This window comes from Rhyacophila brunnea, unplaced genomic scaffold (genome assembly GCF_057557595.1).
Source record: "Rhyacophila brunnea isolate RB1 unplaced genomic scaffold, BYU_Rbru_1.0 scaffold_22, whole genome shotgun sequence".
NCBI lineage: Eukaryota > Metazoa > Arthropoda > Insecta > Trichoptera > Rhyacophilidae > Rhyacophila > Rhyacophila brunnea.
In genome coordinates this window covers 5,870,555-5,891,452 of record NW_028232882.1, presented here as the reverse complement: position 1 = coordinate 5,891,452, position 20,898 = coordinate 5,870,555, and the positions used below count along the sequence as shown (strand labels likewise).

Sequence of the window (20,898 nt, the reverse complement as noted above, 5' to 3'; positions counted from 1 at the left end):
GGTGACTACATGGATTATTCTCCAGACGACATTTTGAAGTCGACGAGTGAGATGGTAGCTGTTACTAAAATATTTTTTTAAACACGGAAATCTGCACATTGTGGTTGTAAAAATTGGTGAGTATATGTATTTTGATACGCTGCTTCACGTGGTGTAACCGTTAATCAAGTAGACACACTTCCCCCACGAAAGTAAACACGTGGGGTAAGTGTGCCTTTGTATTGTGTCACCCCATATATTTTCTATGAATTTGCAAAGTCAATATTTTAACTAGTGATGGGACATGACGCATTATTTATATCGATCGAAGTATCGAAGATCGAAAATGTTCGTAATTGAAATAGAATGTTTATATGTAAGAATTTGTATACCAGTATAACCTAGATAATTCTAAATCCAAGGGACTCTGAAAATTTGATTTCGAATTCGCGAAAATCGCTATATTAAATCGAATTTTCTGAAGAAGAAAAAAATTCGTCAATTTGTATGGGGACTGTTCGACTCAAAAATGTTCTTCTAGGCCTATAATTCTGGATTGCAAAGTTGTTCAATTACCAAATAAAGAAGTTACCGAAAGTTTAATAGAAATGCCACTGTTACAAAAGTTTCCTGCATAAAATATAGAAAAACTTTGTTTGAAACCAAAGAGAAACTTTGCTTGAAACACTTTTGCTGAATTCTATCAGTAGTAAGGCGCCTATAAAGAATAAGAGAAAAATGGTTGCCCCAGGAGCAGAAGTGATTACATGTTATGATGTTATAGAGCGAATGAAAAATAATGTCCCAATAGAAAAGAAATGTTTGCCATTGCAAGACAAAACTAACATGCAGAAGAAGGTATTGAAACCGATAAAAGTACACCAAAACAAAAAAAAAACACGAACCCATGTCATCAGAAGAAGATTTGTCATGGACATCAAGTGACGAAAGCGAAGATAATATGCAAGACTATATTAATGATTTGCTCGGCGATGAGGAAAACGATCCTTCAATTAATATGATTAATATATAAATGTTTGATCAGTTTGATGATACTGCAGTTGCATCTAATTCAGAAATGTTAGAGATTGGAAAATGGACACTTACATTGGTACAATTTGCTAAAAAAAACTGTGAAACATTCTGTCGGAGTTATAATAAAACTTGAGCAAGATGACAGAATTCTGACATTGTTTGCTCGAAAACTTAAGACGATTAAAAAAGAAAACGAAACTATGTTTTCAATTCCAAGAGTAGAAGATATTTACGAAGTGAAAGAAGAGGATGTCATCTGCATATTGCCTCAAGCATCAACTGGACGAAGAGGCGAATTAATTTTCAAAACAAAAATCTCTGGTTACAATATTCAGTAGGTACCTAGTCATGCAATTTCAAATATTGCAATTCGAAATAATTAAGTAAGAATAAATAGTTTTGTAAGTAAGCACTTAACTTGAATTGTAAGTACAGTAAAAACGAAAGAATGATTCGAGAATGAGACCCAAAATGTTACTAGAGATTTAATGTTTTTGTGTATTTATTATTATTTTTTCTTTTATATTTTACTATTTGTATCCACATTTTATTTTTGCTGATTGTTATTTAATTTTGTAATACTTAATACGAAAATAATCATGTTAGGTATATTAAATTTCATCAACTGTTTGTTAATGCTCACTGTTTCGAGCTAACAAAATAATGTTTTACCCTGTTAATTCTTGGTGAAGCTATTATAACATTTCAAATTTAGCTCATTCTTTCGTACACTTATTCTCACGCCGCACACAATCGAAAAACCTCTTTATCGTTTTGATTTTACTGTAAGTGCTTACGTCTTTGTCATGTAAATACTGACTATTTTTAGGGTTACTCTGCATTCCTGTATTGTATACTTTGTATTTGTGCTCTTTAGAGACGAATAAAATTATAAGTTAATCTTCATTCATTTCAGTTATTCAGTTAATCAGTTACCCCAAAAAAATGATAGAGATCATTTTTGTTGAAAATCTATACAAAAGTTTTAATTAGAGAATCAATATCCATTAAATGATATATTACCTTTCTATGCATGTAATACGTTATGGTTACAAACTGACTAGTAATCAAAAAATATTAAAATATCGTATTATAGTAAGATATACAGTGGGTTCCTTCTGTACATATTAATTGTAATGATATTGTAGATCATATGGTAAAGTTAGTCTATGTGGTAAAGTTTTCAACTGTTTAAAACATACCTATTCATCATGAACCAGGTTGAAATTCATCTCATTAAATTCTATGTCACACTTACCCCGACTCACCTTAATTAAATGTTCCGCGGTGAATGAGTTAAGAAATTTTCAACACTTATTGTGTAGGTACATTGAATATTTAATAACTGTGTGTAAAAAGAAGAGGGCAATAAGTCTTTAAAAAATGAGTTGAATATGCCAAATTAACCATAACACATGCAAAAAAAATGAGAAAAGTGATGAGTCTAGGTTAGTCGAATCAACATAATATCTTAATTATTAGAATTTACAAATGATTTTTGTTTAGTTACCTACTTACTTATAGCTTTATTTGTACCTATTTAATTCCATAATCTATTAAATATAAATTCAAGATGGGTTTCGTACTGATGAACATTCTCAATTGGTAGTAGCAAAAATTTACCAAACATGTTTGATCACCTTATATTTAACAATGATATCATCACACATAAAATCCAACCAACACTAACCAATCACATAAAAAAAACTTAAATTAGGTACCCAGGTAGGTAATCAATTAAAAGTTCATTAACTTTACTATTAACAGAACAGGGAATAGTATTTTTTAAATCTAGCATATAATCTACCTACTGACAAGAATCAAGACACCCAATAATTATTATCAAACAAAGTGCCTACATAAAAATATATTATAACAAATAAAAATAATAACCAAATAGTTACATAATACAATATCAGATGTTGTAAACTGGATGCAAATTTTAATAAAAATACACATAATTAACACAATGCATTAAATTAATAATGTCTGTGAATTAATAAATTTTACAGAAACATTCAAGTTTCTATACAAAGTTGTTTTAAACTCAATCTTCTTTTGACTCTCCTGAAGGTAAGCCTCAATTACATTGAGCTTCTTTACGAGCTGTTTATTCGCGAATTTACAATCTGCCTGTAAAGTCGCCCAGTGTAATCATCGAATAAGCTAATAAGCAGGTTGTAAACACTCTACCGAGAAAAGTTGAAAGCCGGTCAACTTTACACACTACACGCCGGCGTGTGGGCCTACTGCATCTGCGCAGTAGAGCACAGTACCAACCTCCCGGTAAAAAAACGAAATACGTTCTGTCAAAATAGTCGCTGGCTTGTGGCTTCTCAGCGAATGGAAAGTTTTGTGTGTAACCATCAAATCGCAGTAGCTGAATCGCCTGCTTTTAAATTCACCAATAAACAGCTCGTAAAGAAGCTCAATGTAATTGAGGCTTTAGACATCTCCTTTTTTTCTTTCACACAGTGTATATTAACAACGGAAACCTAAAATAAAGGAAAGGTCTCGATATGGAATTTAGACGGAAAAGAAATTTGTAGGGCAATATCTGTGTTCAACCAAATTGCTTTGGATATTGATATATTCCACTTACGTGAGGTGAGTTAGGTGAACGCTGTTTTCTAAATTTTTACAGTTGGGACCATCTAGCTCTCGTGGTGTACTTATTACCAATGGCAGCCGGTGGTTTCTAATTTTATTTTTCTTGGTAATTCACTATAAATGCTTACCAATTAAATTGAAGATCATTATTATATCTATTGTGCTCGGTGTGAAAAACATCCATAACTCATGCATTAAAATCTGTAATTATATGAAATTCATTGATTCACTTGTATGGCGGTAATGTGTTAGCGATGGCATCGAATACACATTAGCAAAAAGACAGCCACGGTAATACAAAATTACATTGTCTACAGCGGCAAATTTTCAATCCGTGCCAGTGCGTTTTCATCAGCTTGGTAAATGGCAGAGTTTAATATAGTTTTTTCAATAATCAACATTGATAACGAGTTTAGACTTTCTTGATTTATAACGTTTCACAGAACTGATTTTATTCTCAGAGTTCTTTAACAATTTAAGTAACTGGCACTCAACACATACTATGTATTTATTACTTGTTTATACATCCGTGCAAGGCGTGAAAATGTTGACAACTCGACATATTAACATTTTGCAAATACCACAAACATTTTCCACATTTCGTATTTGAATATTGAACATCTCTTAACGATAAGAAAGCTCACGGCGAACTGTGCTACAGTGAAATATTATACGTACAATAATTTACATGTATCTAGTTATTCTTTAGAAAATTAAAGGGAGCGCAATGCACTTGTACTGTGTTAGAGCAGCCACCACTGTTTATTATATTACTTATTATTTTGTTTTATTTACATACTTAGATGTAATCTCATTTAAACATATTTACTTCTTCGCTGTTTCATGTTATGTCATGAACATTTCAAACTCATGATTATGTGATGTTGAGTTCATGTATATAAAATAAATTGTTTGAGAATCTATTGAAAGTTAGAAATAATACAAAGTCATATAGATATTGCACTTTATTAATTTATAATGCATTAATTATTTACATAAGTTTACAATAAAATTCATTATAAAATATTATTGATTTATCATATGAAGACAAATTCATTTTTTACAATATTTAGAAATATTTCATAAGCGCTTTTTCAAAAGGCCACAACAATAAATTTGTACTAATGGTAAAAAAATATAACTCGTCATGTAACAGAAAAAGTTATTTTTATTTTATTACCTACTCAAACCTGTAGACATGATTTTTCATTCTCAAAGAAAGTGTAAGGGCCAGATGCTTAGTCATACTTAACTGTCGCTTAACACTTCGCCCAAATTGGACGTTTAGTGAGTGGCATAATTCAAAAGTGACAGCTGTCAGAATAGTCCGGAGTATCATGCATGGAATTCGGGTATGTACGGTGATATAACTCGTTATGATTTCAACAAAATTCAGGTTTATTTTATCTTGCATACGAATAAATAAAATACATGCTATGTTTTATTCAATTTTATATGCGACATATTTGACAGATGCCACTTAAATTAACGTTAATTGAACGACGACATCTCTGCATCTCGCTTCATTTTTATTTTTATTGCTAATTGTTTCTTTCGCTCTTTTTTGATATCCAGAAAATTAGTTCATTAACCAAGTCATTGAATTTATGGTTTTTTGACTTAATACGGGCCGGATACAAGTGGCGAAGGTTGGAGGTGAAGGTGTGGAGATCCAACATAAATTGTAAACTTTATCAGTCATATTTATTTGTTTTCATTGAACTAAGAATACAAATTGCAGATGGTATTGGTTAGTTTTTAAATCACCTAAATTTTATCTTTAATCACCTAAAGTGAACGATAATAAATATAATATAAAATATATTTTATAGATAGAAGAACATTTTTCATCTATTATGGTTTGGTTAGGCAGGTTTAATCGAATTTTAACCATCTGCAATTTATATTCTTAGTTCAATGAAAACAAACAAGTATGATGTATGTATTTGTGTCGAATCTCCACAGTCTACCTCCCCTTCGCCACTGCCAAATACAGCGCAATGAGTAGGTTAAACTCGCAAATCTTTCCACGCATGCAATTATTGTCTTGGTACATTATTTTTCAAACTCAAAAACAAAATAGTTTGACTATACACTTTATTTACAAAATATTATCAAGACAAATGTAGCAATGACAATATGCATAAAATTTAAATCATAATTTATTTATTGGATAATGCAATCTCGATAATATGGAACTTGATTCCACATACACTTACACCTTACTATACGACCGCTTCAATTCCGATTTACGTCCCGATTCTTTTCAATATACAGTAGAACCTCGATATAACGGACAAAATATCCGGTCAAATGAGAAAATTGTTAAAATGATCAAGTTAATGTTATACCCCAATTACACGTGCATGGATTTACTGCTGCTAGTACGTATTATCGTGGCAATAACAAGAAAATGCACGTGTAAACACATATTATCATACAATTTGCAAGATTGCATGCATGTATCAAAGAGTTCAGAAGCTTCTGAATTTTAACGCAATAATTGGTATTGGCGCATGTGCAGTGGAACGATAGTAGCGAACCTTTTGACGTCTGAATCTTTCAAATAGCACCAATACGATGACAACTTCGCAGCTCGCTTACGCTTGAAGAATGAAATTGGAGAGACAGTCAGCACTTTTACATGTAAATAGTTATTATCGCGATAGTTTAAAATACACGTTATTGGTACAGGTAAATTAATGCACTTGTACAGGCGCTATTATACACGTTTAAATCTAAGTGTCATCACTGTCTTGTCAACAGTGTTTTGCGCATGATAATCTAATAACATTTATTGACTATTCGTCAGATAACGAAATTTTATTATATTACACGCATTTTCGTAATTTTAGAGAGTTGATTATAAATAATTACAAGATAAAAAGAACTTTTTATAATATACAACGTTTTAAAATTTTCTGTTGAATCATATAAACTTGACTTGACTAGCTTAAACGATCAAAAAAATTTGTACGTGATAGAAATAATACTAAAATGTCATTTTGATTTTCATAGTAACGCACGTATATATATTAATAATTTAGTTGCTAGGACCCCAATATAGGCAACCAATAATAGTGGATTGGATTACGGATTGCTTCCGAAATAACTTTTCATACAAAACAGAATTAACTGAAAATGAATTCAATTCTACTTAAAGATGGCTAAAAGTATTAAAAGAATGCATTGGCATCGTGTTCTGTCTAGCTAGTCGGGAAGTTAGTTACAAATCGATTGCAAGATTTGTACTGGATAGACAATCACCGGACAAATAGGAATACGACCTAATAAAAACATTGTAAAAAACAGCAGATTTCAAAAGTGCAAACAAAACCTGATTCTTTTTACAAAGCACGATTACTGAAAACAAGCAAGAAAGACATCGAACATTAACGTCACTCCACAACAGATGTGTCTGTATATATCATCCAAAGACGAATAAACAGGATTTTGTTGGTGTTTTTTATTATGATGGACACCCACTCACCCGCATTAGTCCGTTATATAGAGGTTTTACTGTACTCACAAAAAAAAATACTTTTCGATGCATTTTTGACATAGGGAGAAAATATAGGTATATGTATATTATGCAGAAAAAAATTGGGCAAGATGGAAATATTTGGACCTCGTACACAATAATAACAAGTCATGATCACCGGCATTATAAAACTCGACAAAGGATTCTGGAAATCAATCTTTAGTTCAAATTAGTCTTAATAACGTATTTATTTCTTGTGTTTCAACTTAAAAACTTGCCAGTATTAAAAGATATTTATTTTTGTAATGAGAATGTGTTTTTAAAAAATAAATAAAATGCCATTTCAACTAAAAAGTTTTTTATAAACTCATACTGCATTTCACATCACAGCCAACTCTCCAGTAGGTCCATTCTTAACAGTTATTACTTTACCACGTTTCCGTTATTTTCATTGGTCCAAATTAGCATGGAAGGTATTCTATAAACAAAACAGTTATCGGCGGCTATCTCTAAATAATAATACGGTGAAAATTTAGGTTGGTAGACTTGTCGGTCAAATTCGGGTATCTTTGTGCTGCTGAACCCAAGCGGATAAAACCGAACCAGTGCCATCTAGTCGGTAATGAGCTAAACAGAAGAATTTTATTAGTCATGCCATTGTTATTGCAGTACAACAGTCGAATCTTGCATCTCAATTTGTAAAATTTACGTACTCTGTCTCGTTCTCAAAATTAGCATGACAAAGAGAGGAGCTGTTAAAAGATATCACCTTTTGACAGTTCAGACGGTTAACTTTTTTAGATAATCAACCGCCAGAATAAAAAAAGTGATAAACGTGATATATTTATCACAATTAGCTCTTTTTGGATATTAAGTGATATGTTAGAATAGGCCTGCAGGAACATATCTTGGCTATAAATCTAGCTGGTATTAGTTTACAATGTTTACATTATAGAATTTGATTCAAAAATCAAAAAAAAATCATAAAGGTGCTTTTAAACGATCAGTTTATCTGTCCGATCAGTCTCTGTTTCAGTCGAGCTATCAGTTAAGCTCATGTGTAAATGCAAAACTGTGGCTGACTGAAACCAAAATGGAGACGAGACAGGTTCGGTTGTCCATGAGTTATCATATCCGTTTTTAAGTTGCCAGTTAAATTGACGTGTAAATTACTATGTTGCCGTATTTTTCATACCATTTTTCTAATTTCGATCGAAATATTATCGTCTCTGTTCTGGCAGAACACACTAACTGGAGACTACTAGTTTTGGGTAATTTGACTTTGAAGTTGTTAAAATGTTTGAAATGGTCTATCATGTGAGTTTATTAAGTAATCGTAAAAAGGATGACTTTAAAATAAAGACTGTTTATTTATTAAAAAGTTTTCCAGACGGTAAAGTTTGAAATAAGGAACATTTTGGTATAACTAACTCAATATGTCATTTTTTCGAATTAGTGTCTTCTGCCAGAACAGTGACGTTATTATTTCTTCAAATATATGTACTACATTATACCAACCAATATGTTTATAAAGTTATTATAAAAATAATATTCATTTTTACATAGCCGTTTCCCAATAATTGTCAATCTCCACTGAACGGACAACAGAACTGACGTCTAAAAGGACCTTAAAAACAGATTCCAGCTTATATTTCAATCATTTTTTGCAGTTAAGTTTACTGATACAATGGGCAATTCATTACTACATTTTACTATTTCAACTGACCTAAAAAAATACTTTGTACAACAATAATTTAGAGTGATACTAACACAAGCAATTTATTAATCACAGCATGACTGGTATATATTACATCTGATGCCAGCACGTTTACATAATATTATTTAATAAAAATTATAAATGAAATCACACACGTGTCCATTCATTTTAAATATTAGTATAGTATAGTAATTTAACACAAAATTTTTATCTAAGTACCTATTATAAAATAGAAATGAAGGCTCATTAAACATTGATAAAAAAAACACCATTAATCATTCAAACAAACACTATTATCAAATATGTACAGATATCTGCGCACAATTCTTTTGGAAGAATTTTTATAAAATAATTATATTAATCAAACATCTGATGTACATGGCATGATTCATTCCCCTGTTTCGAAATGTCAACAAGTCTTAAAAATAAACTGGTAAATAATAATACGACGTGTTGAGGATTAAACAAGAATAGGTCTACAAATGTTCACTTCGTCTTCAACTTTTAATTCTGCTTTTTAACACTGCGTAGTTTTGCGCATGCCTTATGCTAGGGTTTCTTAAGAAAGCGGTGCCGTTATGTAGCGGCCGTAACATGACGTAATGCGGCGGACATAAAAACGATAACCGGAGATGTAAACTAAAAAAAGACGGCTAACGGTCAGTGAGCGTATTGCGGTGGAGAATGGACAATCTAGACATAGCATTATTACTATATTTGGAAGATGAGGAATCATCGGAAGACGAAAAGTATCATTTGGAGGATAGCGAGATATTTAGAAATCATGCTGCAGAGGGTACATTTCAAATTGTAGTGCGTCGCCATCTGCACTGCAACGAGGAAAAATTCAGGCAATACTTTCACTTTACACCGCTATTGTTTGATTATGTACTGAATCACATAAGAGATGGCTTTTGCTATTTAAATTTATATTACATTTCATTATTTCTCACGAAATCGATCAATAATTCGTTATTTTTGCTGGTCCAAATTACATTTGCAGCGTTAACACTCATTTTTATTTTAAAATGGTCACCGCTACACGGTAAAAAATGTTCCACGACTGTTTGTTCCGCTATAACGGCCGTCATGCAAATGGCTGCACCGTTATTTGACATTACACTCTCTAGAAAACCAATGCCATCTGGTTTGCATGGACAACGTTTTAGTGACGTCAACCACCGCTACACAGCTTTCTAAGGAAACCCTAGTTTTAGGCCAGTGGCGAAGAGCGGGGTTGGATGTGGAGATCTGACAAAAACAGTGCACACTAAACTTTGTCAGTCATATTTATTTGTTTTCATTGAACTAAGGAATACATATTGCAGATAATTTTGGTGAGTTTTTTAAATTCAATTGAACAGTCTTCTTTTTCAATAAAGTAAGTTTTTTGTGCACCCCTATCAAAAACAATTTTGGGAACCGCCGCCAGCCACCACTGGTTAGGAGCAGTTTTCACAGAGCAGTGTTGGTAAAAATCACATCAAATTATTACAATAAAGAGTATTTAATATACAACCACTCTTTTATTTTTCAATATTTTGACATAAACTTTTGATATTTCATTAAAATTTGATATGGCTTTTAAAAATACCTTTGTAAATTTATAGTTGATTGAATGACAAATAGAAAAAATATTTTGCCTTATTTTATTTTATTCATTAAGCCACGTATCCACTATGTTCGCAAACCAGTAACATTCTGTGAACCTGAAACCACTCAAAGCGAAGTGCCTTTACACGAACGCTTCGCAGGTGCTCCGCAACGTTTATCTGAATGTTAAGCAATCTAGTGAATTAGTGGCAAGTTCTGTTCATATTCTTTCATTATTTGGTAGACGATTATAAAAGGCTTTCTCATTCTTGGTAAGCCGATTTCTACAAAAACATGAATACTATTCGACCTAAAATCTCAAGAATTATGTGGGCATTACAGAAAATATTTTATAAGATTGTCTTCGTTAAATTATGGACATCTGGTAGTTTAGTAGCAACACCGATCCAAAGAAATGATACTAAATTCTGAAAGGCTATATAAGCTTAAGAGCATACATAACTGAAACGGCAAATAATTTTCAATAGGTAGGACGAAATTTTTGCATCGTCGCCAATTCCTGAGCGGCATTCGAGGAAGGAGCACATCGATTTTTTTTGTGATGGCGTCGTTAGAATATATTATTATTTGTGTAAAGATGGCTAAAAACGTTATGCCTGCACTCGAAAAAGCAAACATGTCAATGAATATATTATTATTATTACTAATATAACAATAAACATAGCACTAAATGGACGCATGTTGAATTTTTATGACACACTATGTTTCGTTCAGCACGCGTCATTAACACAATCCGTGCGTCGCATAGTTACGATCGTTTTAGACCATGCCTCAGCTGAGGTATATCCTAAAGATAAGCTGGCTTTCACCTTAACATTTTTAGTCACCGGTGGGTGATAGTTTTATTAGTCTGCAATATTTGGTTAAAGCTGCGAAGCAAGAAATCAGCAAATTTGTTTCTGAAGTTTGTAAGGCTGTTATTTCGATGTGAGCTAAGTATTTTTCTTCCGACCTCCCCATTACGAATTGTTACAGACTGTCACGTACACACTACATGTTGTGGTTCACTGGCGTCCCCGAACGAACTCCGCTTGCCTTTGTGTTCGCAAAAAAACCTGACAGCATTTGGAACGCATTCCATGGTTCGCGAACTGTACACAGAAACTAACTGGAAAGATTGTGGACCGCCACTGGTTTGTGAACATAATGGATACGCGGCTTTCGATGTTAACTAAGCAAAAAGTGTCTCCAAAAGTGTAAAAGTAGGTATATTTGTATTTGTTTTCAACGGAATGCCCACGACCAGATTTCACCGCACGCATGTGGCAAGTAGGTATACTTACAATTAAATCGAATAATCGAGAATACATTAATTCAATCTATGGCTAAATTATGTATAATATAACCAAGATATGTAACAATAATATGATATAATACATTAGCACCATAAAATGAAGGCAATACATTCGGACAACATGATTTTTATACACTGTTTTCCTTATAATAAACAATATATATATGTCTAATATACATTGATTAAAAAATAGTTAGTTGTTAATAAAATTCACAATATATTAAAAATCTTGTCAATAAACTCTAAATCTGATTATAGATTATTACTACATAATGTATAGAATTATAATAACACATGGCAGTAACAGAATATTACTAGTTTTTATAATAAATGCTATTCTATTTTATTTAAACATTAAGCTGGCTGCAAATTCAACTGCATACTTGAGCATACTTATGCATGCAAACTTGTGCAGGTATAACTGGGTGTGTGTAACAGAGATTTGCGCAAGTCACATTTCTTTCGTTGTGAACAACATCAAACATCAACTGGCACTGTTCAAATATACCTGCGACATATGGAGTCTACATGCCTGTTATGTATATATGTTTTTTTTCTTTAGGGGTGATAATCGTCAATTCTCAATAGCTATACTAACATATCACTTTATGTATCCAGGCAGTTAATTATCACAAGAAGTTAACTCTGTCAAAAATGCTATCTTTTTAACACCCCCTGTCTTGGCTGTGTTAACTTTTAGGGTGATATAGAGTATGTCAATTACATATTGAAAATTGAGATGCGAGATGTGACTTTTTTCTAAAATAATCTATGTCACGGGTCAGTGGCGCCGCATCAACTTATAGTTCCCCGCGAACTGTTAGATATCGAATGGCGAGTAGTAACATATTTTTTTAATACATAGGTACTACAATGACATGATAATAAAATTGTAGGTTATGTTGATATGAGGCGTCTAATTACAAAAAGCGAGAAGTCCACAATTTAATATTTTCGGGAAACGTTATGTTTCAAGCTTCAATTATTTGTTTTAACGTGAGATTATTTTTTCCGTTGTATTCTATGTCGAAATTAGAACCAAATGGCAATTTTTTTCAGCCGATAAACTCTTAAATGTAATAAATATAGGAAAATAAAATTGGACGTAGCGCTACTTGTACCTCACTTTTTAATTTATTCTGCATAAGGCACATATTTCCGTGGGACTGTCATGAGTTTACCAGATGCTATAGCATGGGAGACGCCCTTTTCATATTGAATGTTCCCTTATTGGTTGACTTAAACACGCGCGAAATCAACCAAGCTTTAAATAATATGAAACACGGACTTGGCGCTTTTTGTAATAAATCGAGACTTAAAATATTTTTTTTCGTAGGGTTATGTCGCATTTTGGAATTTAGAGATCAATACATATTGTGTAAAATTATACAAAGAATACGTGCGTATTTTTTTCTCGATTTTGACCAAATGTGGACTTATCGCTTTTTGGAATTAGACGCCTCATATGTTTGATGTTTCAATACAAAATTTCGGGGCTCGGATAGATACGCCAGCACAAACATACCCAAATTTGACCGAGGTCCGCAAATAAGAGACGTATTTCACACGACATGTCTACCAACTTAAATTTTTTTCCATATTACAAATTTACTAATTATTGTAGATAACCACTGATAACCGCCTTGTGTATGGAATTGCTTCCATGTTAATTTGAACCAATAAAAATATCTGAAATGTCCTATAGTGTTAATTGTTTAGAATAGCTGTGCTGGACTGGTTTGTCTGCATCAATGAGGCATTGACCACTAATACAAATTTAAAATTTTATATATCACAAATTATGTATTTTGAAGTAGATGACAATATTCCATTGAAGCTATAAAAAACCGGTCCTGATGATTATTAAATTATGTGGTATAAGTACTATTATTGTGTTTTATTTTAATCAATGTATACTTGTGCAAGTATACTGCTCAAGTGTGCAGTCACATTTGTCGTCGGCTTAATAATCACTAAATATTTTTAACTCATTCCATAGCTGGTAAATACCTATTTATATGTTTACAAAATAAATGTTATATCAGTCAGACACAAATTGGCATATAATTTTAATCACATACTAATTTCCATTATTCAGTCCATTTTACGACAAAAACTTCCTTCTTTGATCAATTCCTAAAAATACAATATAAAAACATTTTTTTAAATAAAATTAATGGTCATGTTTCTTTTTAATACTATCCATGTAAAAAAAATAGTAAATTAGCAAAAGAGTTTGGACTTATGCTTAGAGGGACTTACATACTTTTGATTGTGATCCCATAGGTTTTTAGTGTATACTTAACTCTCACAGGATGTGTGAGATGCCAAGGATTAAACAAATACAAGTGACATATCATAATTTAAAAAAAATAGTGAGGGTAGTTTTCACAATACCGCATACCCATTTATACATGAAACAGGATTATACATAATAGACATCTAACTGCTTTGTGTATAAATATACAACCATTTTATTCTCAACATTAAAGTATATCCTATGGACATATTGTTATTGAAACCATATTACAGTGGAACCTCTCATAACGAGCAATTCACATAACGAGCAAAACAAATTGTAAAAAAATTGCTCCCTTAACGAGACATTTCACATAACGAGTGATGCGGTAAGGGGGAGTCCCCTCTTCACGTCACTGGCTTGGCGCCGGGACATTCCGCCCCAGTGTGTCAGTCTGTGTTTAGCACTCGTTCTGTTAGCATGTTAGTATTGAAAGCACGGGAAACTGTTGCATCGTATACTAAGAAATATCACCCTACAAATTTATTCAATGATAATGCCATGTCACATTTTTATGAAATTTTGAAGCGTCAGCAAAAACAAATGTTTCTAGATGGCTTTCTTGTAAAAAAAATTAGTTATTGTCATAAATTCATAAAGAATAATAAGTAATTTTCTTTGAATAAACGTTATAAATAAAAAAAATTGAGTAATCTTTTCGGCATGGAACGCATTATCATATTTTACACACAATCACTGCTGACCTGTTAATTAATATTTAATTACCACATTTAAATATCATGTTAATTATATCTAATGGGCAATCAATGTTTCACATTACGAGTAAGTTTCTGGAACGAATTATGCTCGTTATGAGAGGTTCCACCGTATATAATTTGAATGATTTGGTTTGACTTGTCCACCCTCAAACACTAAAAACATTAATAAATATCAAGAAATAAGTATCAATATTTTGTCATAGACTTTTCACGATCGGGGGCGATTGTGGCAGACGGTCGGGCCAGACGGTTGGCCTGAGAATCTGCCAATGTTATTTGAGCTTAAGGCAAGGCATATAATATATAAATGGCTGGAAAACAAAATGGCAATGATTTTTTCAACATTACTTTGATATACAGTCGAACTTAGTTATTACGAGGAAGATGGGACCGACTGAATTTGCTCATTATAAGCGTTAGCGTAAGCTTAGTTCAATGAATGAAATACGTATGACTGACAAAGTTCAGTGTGCACTATCTATATCTACCTTCACCCTTCGCCACTGCAATATACATAGGCACATAATACATATTGCTACTTTAGAATAATACAGAGTTCACCATTATTATGATTCACTATATTTAATTTCATTGTGATTCATTGTGTTGTTTTTCGCACAACAGTATTTGGTTATAAAAATGACACCCATGTTATTAAATTAATACTATCAACAGGGTGCTTGATAGAATTTTAATTCTAATTGATTTAAATGTTGTATATTTTCATCCGTGTAATCCCTTGTGACCCAAGAGTCTGAACCCTTGTTAAAGTAGTCTATAGTGGTGTGAGCATATTTTGCTATAAATACAAATAAAATAGTATATGTTAGTTTCCATGTACGTATTCACCATACTTTTGTATTATATTATTTCACAACTGCTTTTTGCCTATGACACATAAATTACGAATTTGCCATAAAGAAATATGAACCCATTGTGTCATAGAACGATGATACAACAAAGTATTCAAACATTACTAAGAAAATTATGAATAGTAAGTAAATCAGGTAGAGCTTTCTATATGACTGCCAACTGGGGAATCGGTAGGATTTCTTTAGAATACTCGGCGAGTAAAAATTCTCCCATCCATTTAATCCTGTCGTCGGTGGTGTTCCCGGCGATGGTGCATCCGAACCACGGACTGTCCTTCGATCTTACTGGCTTTGAATTTTTAGGAATGAACGTCAAGGACCATTTGCACAGTGGGTTTCTCTTAGCTTCGTGTCCAATATACCAACGGATCTCGTGTATGTCCCAACTGGCCAACAGAGACAAACATTCTTTATCTTTGTAACATGACAATTTTTTCATGCAGAAATTAAATGTGTGTAGTTTGAAGTATTTGGTTTTTTCATGGGCGAACTTAAACTCCGCGACCAGAAAATCTTTCTTTGGTGGCAGCAATTGCGATGCGATATCCTTCAAGAGATGGTTACCTTTAACTATCAAGTAATTGTCTTTCCTGTCGATTTCCTCCCAGTAGCCCCACCTCAAGACGACATCCAATAAAACTTCCGTGTGATGAAGAGGCCGCGACATGCTCTCGCCGCAGATCACTTCCTCGATACACAAATGATGTGCTTCTATTTTCACTTTAGGGCTGAGCTCGATGCAGAGCTGTCCGGAAGTTTTTCCCGGTTTCAATGTAATATTGACGCAGTTTCCGGCGATTTTATCGCCGATGTACACCCAAATGTGCAGTTCCCCTGACGGTTTCGACGGAAGTGATGTCGTGGATTTCTGACATTTTCGCAAGACGGCCAACATTTTTGATTCGCGGGTCAGATCCATTGCGGTAGGCTGATATATCTCAATATACATGTGAATCAAATCGTATACGACTTTAGTTTCGGCGACAGACCAATTAGCTTGGTCAGACTCAGAGCACTTCATCAGCGTCGGACCCCACACTGCGGCAAGATTCGACGTGGTCATGAAATTCTCTTCGCACAGCAACTGAATAAAATGCAAATGACCCAACAATTTCTTGAGGGTGTTCTTGCTAACCGGGTGTAGGGTGTCCAACAAATCTCTGTAAATGGCTATTTTATCTGCTTGAATTGTCATGTCACTTGTGGTGCAGAGCTGGTGACGTAGCTTAGATGTCAAAATAGGTTCCGGAAGATCTCTAAAGAAACGTTTGAGTGTTGTGGCAACATCGTGTTCAGTGCACGTCTGATTTGTTAGCTGTACGGCCCACGCGTCTTTTCTGAACGCCGCCAACAGGGCGGCGACTGTGGTCGTCGATCCTGCTCTCCTGTATATACCCTCGCTCAAGCTACCTTGTATGTAAATATAATTAATGCACTTATCGACGATTGTGGGAATATCATATTTGGTAAGCTGATAGTGATGAATCCACGCTCCGTTATTAGACGCAGCTATTTTAATAATATGGTGCCAAATTCTAGTTTCTACTCCGATGCACATTCTGATATATAAAGTGACATCCGGGAAATTCAACAGCAGAGTGGGACCGTCCCCGGGACAATTCTTTTTATCTTCGTCCTGCTGCAGGGCGACCAGACGAGCTTTCCGCAAATCGAGCGTGCAAAGCGTGTCCCGATTACTGTAGTAATGTAAACATCTCTTGCGAAAGAGAAGCCACTTAGGATCCCAAGCGCCTCCCGCAATCTCCTTGATATAGCACCAACCGATTCTTGTCAGATCCGAAATGTACTTGGTGGGAAACCCTTGACAGATTGACTCTACGAGTTTTTGAATCCACGTACTTCTATCGCTGACACTCGGACAACCGAAGATAACAGACGCTCGGTTAACTTTATTGTTTAAAAAGAACAATTGAAAGCAGTGTAACTCTCCCTCATAATTAAAATTGTGACCCAAAATAATTTGAATCGACGACAACGTTTTCAAGTTAAATACTTCTTTGGCGGCAAAACTGTCATCGGAATAGCATGTTAATTTTTGGTCAGAGAGAATGTATTGCTTGGATTGGAAATTTTTGAAAAGATCTTCCATCACTCGCGTCATCACACGTATTAAATACCCTTGGTGCATGTAAGCGGTTTGCGTGAGAATTTTATCAGGAATGTACACGGGGTCGAATTTTTTTTTGAAATACGCCGTCGTTTCTGGCAAATTTTTTAACATGGTGGACATCCTGTCGATTACTGATAGACGATTCTTTTTATTGAAAGACAACTGCATTCTATCGACTGTCACTGTACTAGTCGATCTCATTATGGGAACCTCTGTATCAGCGCTATCCGTATGAAACCATTTAGTTTGGTTCGGTGTCACATCAGAAACCGGCTTCTCCTTCACAGTTTCTCCATGCTTGATGTCGAAAGACAACGAATCGGATCTTTCCGGAGGCGTAGGCGGTGATAAAAAGAAACTACTATTCTCCAAATAAAAACCATAGTCAGATTTGTCAGCTTCGGTTTCATAAGCCAGAGTATTCGGCATCACCGTTGTCTGAGCGATCTGTGAATCACCGTAAGTGTCCGCATTAAGGAAAGCTTCTAGTAAGCTTAAATCGTTGCTGTGATCATTTTCCTCTGTTATGATGTTTGCCAACGGATCGAATTCACAAACCGCTGGACTTAATCCAGTTTTTGTTGTAGGCAGTTTTTCCTTACTGACATTCCAATTTTCATAAGCCAACAAGTTAATAGGTTTTAAAATGGACATTTCAGATAAATCGCTGGCCTTCTTTATCACCGGAGGAAACGTGTCATAAGTAATACTTGCGCTTGCACTCGAAGCGTTCGATATCGTATCATACATCAGCCAGGAATCTGTTCTAATCGGTATACCTGGTTTAGGACAGTCATAGACATCACTCCCTTGATTCAAGAGTTCATATTTTTTCTGATAATCATTATACATGGACGTACAAGGACTCTGTGTTAAATTCGAACTATTTCCTTGTTCGTAACTTAAAGATGTTAAATTATTACAAGATTTAACTGGCGAGGTCTTCGGACGACGGGGTGTAGAAGGACTTTTAGAGGACGCCTTCACATCCGTGGAAGGCTGAAGTACAACATTTGAATAACTTTGTCTGTCACTTCCTGGTAAATCCGGCGGTTCACCACTTATCAACACAGAACCCGAAGGCTTACACGCAGGTGTAATGCTAAGGTTGGCAACTAAGTTTGCATTTTTATCCGAGACAACTGGTTCAGGTGGAATGTCTTCGGGTGTGATTGACGCACCATTCAGTGGAGTATTTCCAATGTGAGACAGCAGCCGATTTCCTGCATCGACCTTATCTCTACACCGAGGCAACGGAACTGGTCTCTTCACATTTTCTACGTCGACTATTGTTCTAGGTCGAGGCACTGGTGGATTATCCATTGTGTACACTGGAAGTGACTCACTTATGTTTTATATCACGAACACATTGTGCACATATATTCACTTTATGATCCTATTGAGTAGTTTTTCATTAAATATTTCGTTTTGCATCGTATGAGGGCGGTTTACAATGAATAGTCTTGTGAATGACTCATACCAAAATAATGTACACTTTTTGACAACTTTTGAACTTCGTAAACTACTGCACCCTGATTCACAGTGATTAATAATTCATTTAGTTGAGTTTATTATGTCACGTAATTTAAACATTGATGGAAAAATACCACTAAATATATTATTAAAGTGTTATAGTAGGTATATTATACAATAAATTAATAATGGCAATCTTGTTATCTAAATAAGTTTGACAGAAGATAACATAGACTAATTGGGAGATAAGCAGTGTTGCCATCTTTTTCTATGTCGATTATAGTACAAAAAGGTAAAAATTATAGTATTTCATAAAAAAACTATAGTACAGGAACATTTTTCATCTCGAATCCTTCAAAATTATAGTATTTTTGGCATATTTGCGTAAAATTATAGTATTTTACATTTTTCGCTGTTTCAAAATTATAGTATTGTACTATAATTATAGTACGAGTGGCAACACTGGAGATAAGTAACAATCATAGACTAAATTATATACCATCGACAAATACACATTCACATATTATGCACCATAGATAATGCCGAAATGCAAAAAATCAGTTCAATTTTGAAAAACATTTGTTGATAAAATTAATAGGTGTAACAAGAATATTCCTACCAAGCCTTTGGATTGTGATATTAATACTTTATTGTTATTTCTGACATACAATTTATAAAAACACTTTATTTATTGATTATTCGAATTTGACTTTGAAGTCCTAGAGATAGGGTTTTCCTTTTTCTTGTCGTTGGTCACTCCTCCGTTTTTATTTACTGGTTATACCCGCGCGTCAATTTTTTAAGTATGGAGTTTGGGATCCTTTTGTCTACATTAAGGATTTGACTTTCTTATTGTTTACATGTTACGTCTGACAGTTCATTCTAAGTATCAAAAAAATTATCTTGGACGAACGTTAAGTGATAGTTAAGTGAACGTTAAGTGATCAGTGATTATGGCGCAACATCTGAATGACCGTGAGGAGGATATTCTAAAAGCAATGGACACCAGACGGCGAAGCAGAACTGCTACAGAAGGAAAAGTTCAAAGTACGAGCGTCGATTAAGATGCTGATGTTTGAGGTATCCTCATTACGTACCTTATTTCAGCAGGGGGACCGGCAAGGAGTGGCACAACGCCCAAAAAACAATAATTCTTGGCAGCCCGCCCCTACGGTCGTAGGGTTAGGTCTAAATGACAAGTTGCGTCGGTGCGACCACTCGTCGTCAGCTAACCATCTGACGGAGAGGACCATCGCGGCCCTCCAGAATGCGATGTTTTCCCAACGGGACAGCTTCTGAAAGGGTATGCAAGGGTTCCAATCTTCAAAACATCATAACAGCGATGAGCCTGTACCAAAAAATCGAAGAGGGTGCTGGTACAGGCACATCTTTCGAAGAGGCACTATCAAGGATTCCTCCGAGAAGGCACTCGAACTCACATTATGGCCGGGGTACTCCTAAGGGGCGAGGTCCTGTGGGAAGGGAGTTCTCCATCGGAGGTACGGGCTTCACCAGGGATCCGTACTCTAAGCGAAGGTAACCGCATCTGGACGACCAACAACATTGGGGGCCGCCTAAGAGACTTTCGGGGAGTCTGGATGGCCTAGTGTAACCCCCCCCCCCCCCGACATAGGTAAAAATAATAGCCGTAGCCCGCATACCTTTTGTGCGGAT

General features: G+C 34.4%; 1 protein-coding gene across 1 annotated transcript; it reads right to left on the bottom strand.

The window, feature by feature from the left end:
* Positions 1-4,630: 4,630 nt before the first annotated feature.
* Positions 4,631-19,458, bottom strand: RhoGAP15B (RhoGAP_ARAP and RA_ARAPs domain-containing protein RhoGAP15B). Its single transcript, XM_085949608.1, has one exon. It carries the CDS (start codon positions 19,072-19,074, stop codon positions 15,766-15,768), a length of 3,309 nt encoding a protein of 1,102 aa, XP_085805734.1. The 5' UTR covers positions 19,075-19,458; the 3' UTR covers positions 4,631-15,765.
* Between the last annotated feature and the right edge of the window lie 1,440 nt (positions 19,459-20,898).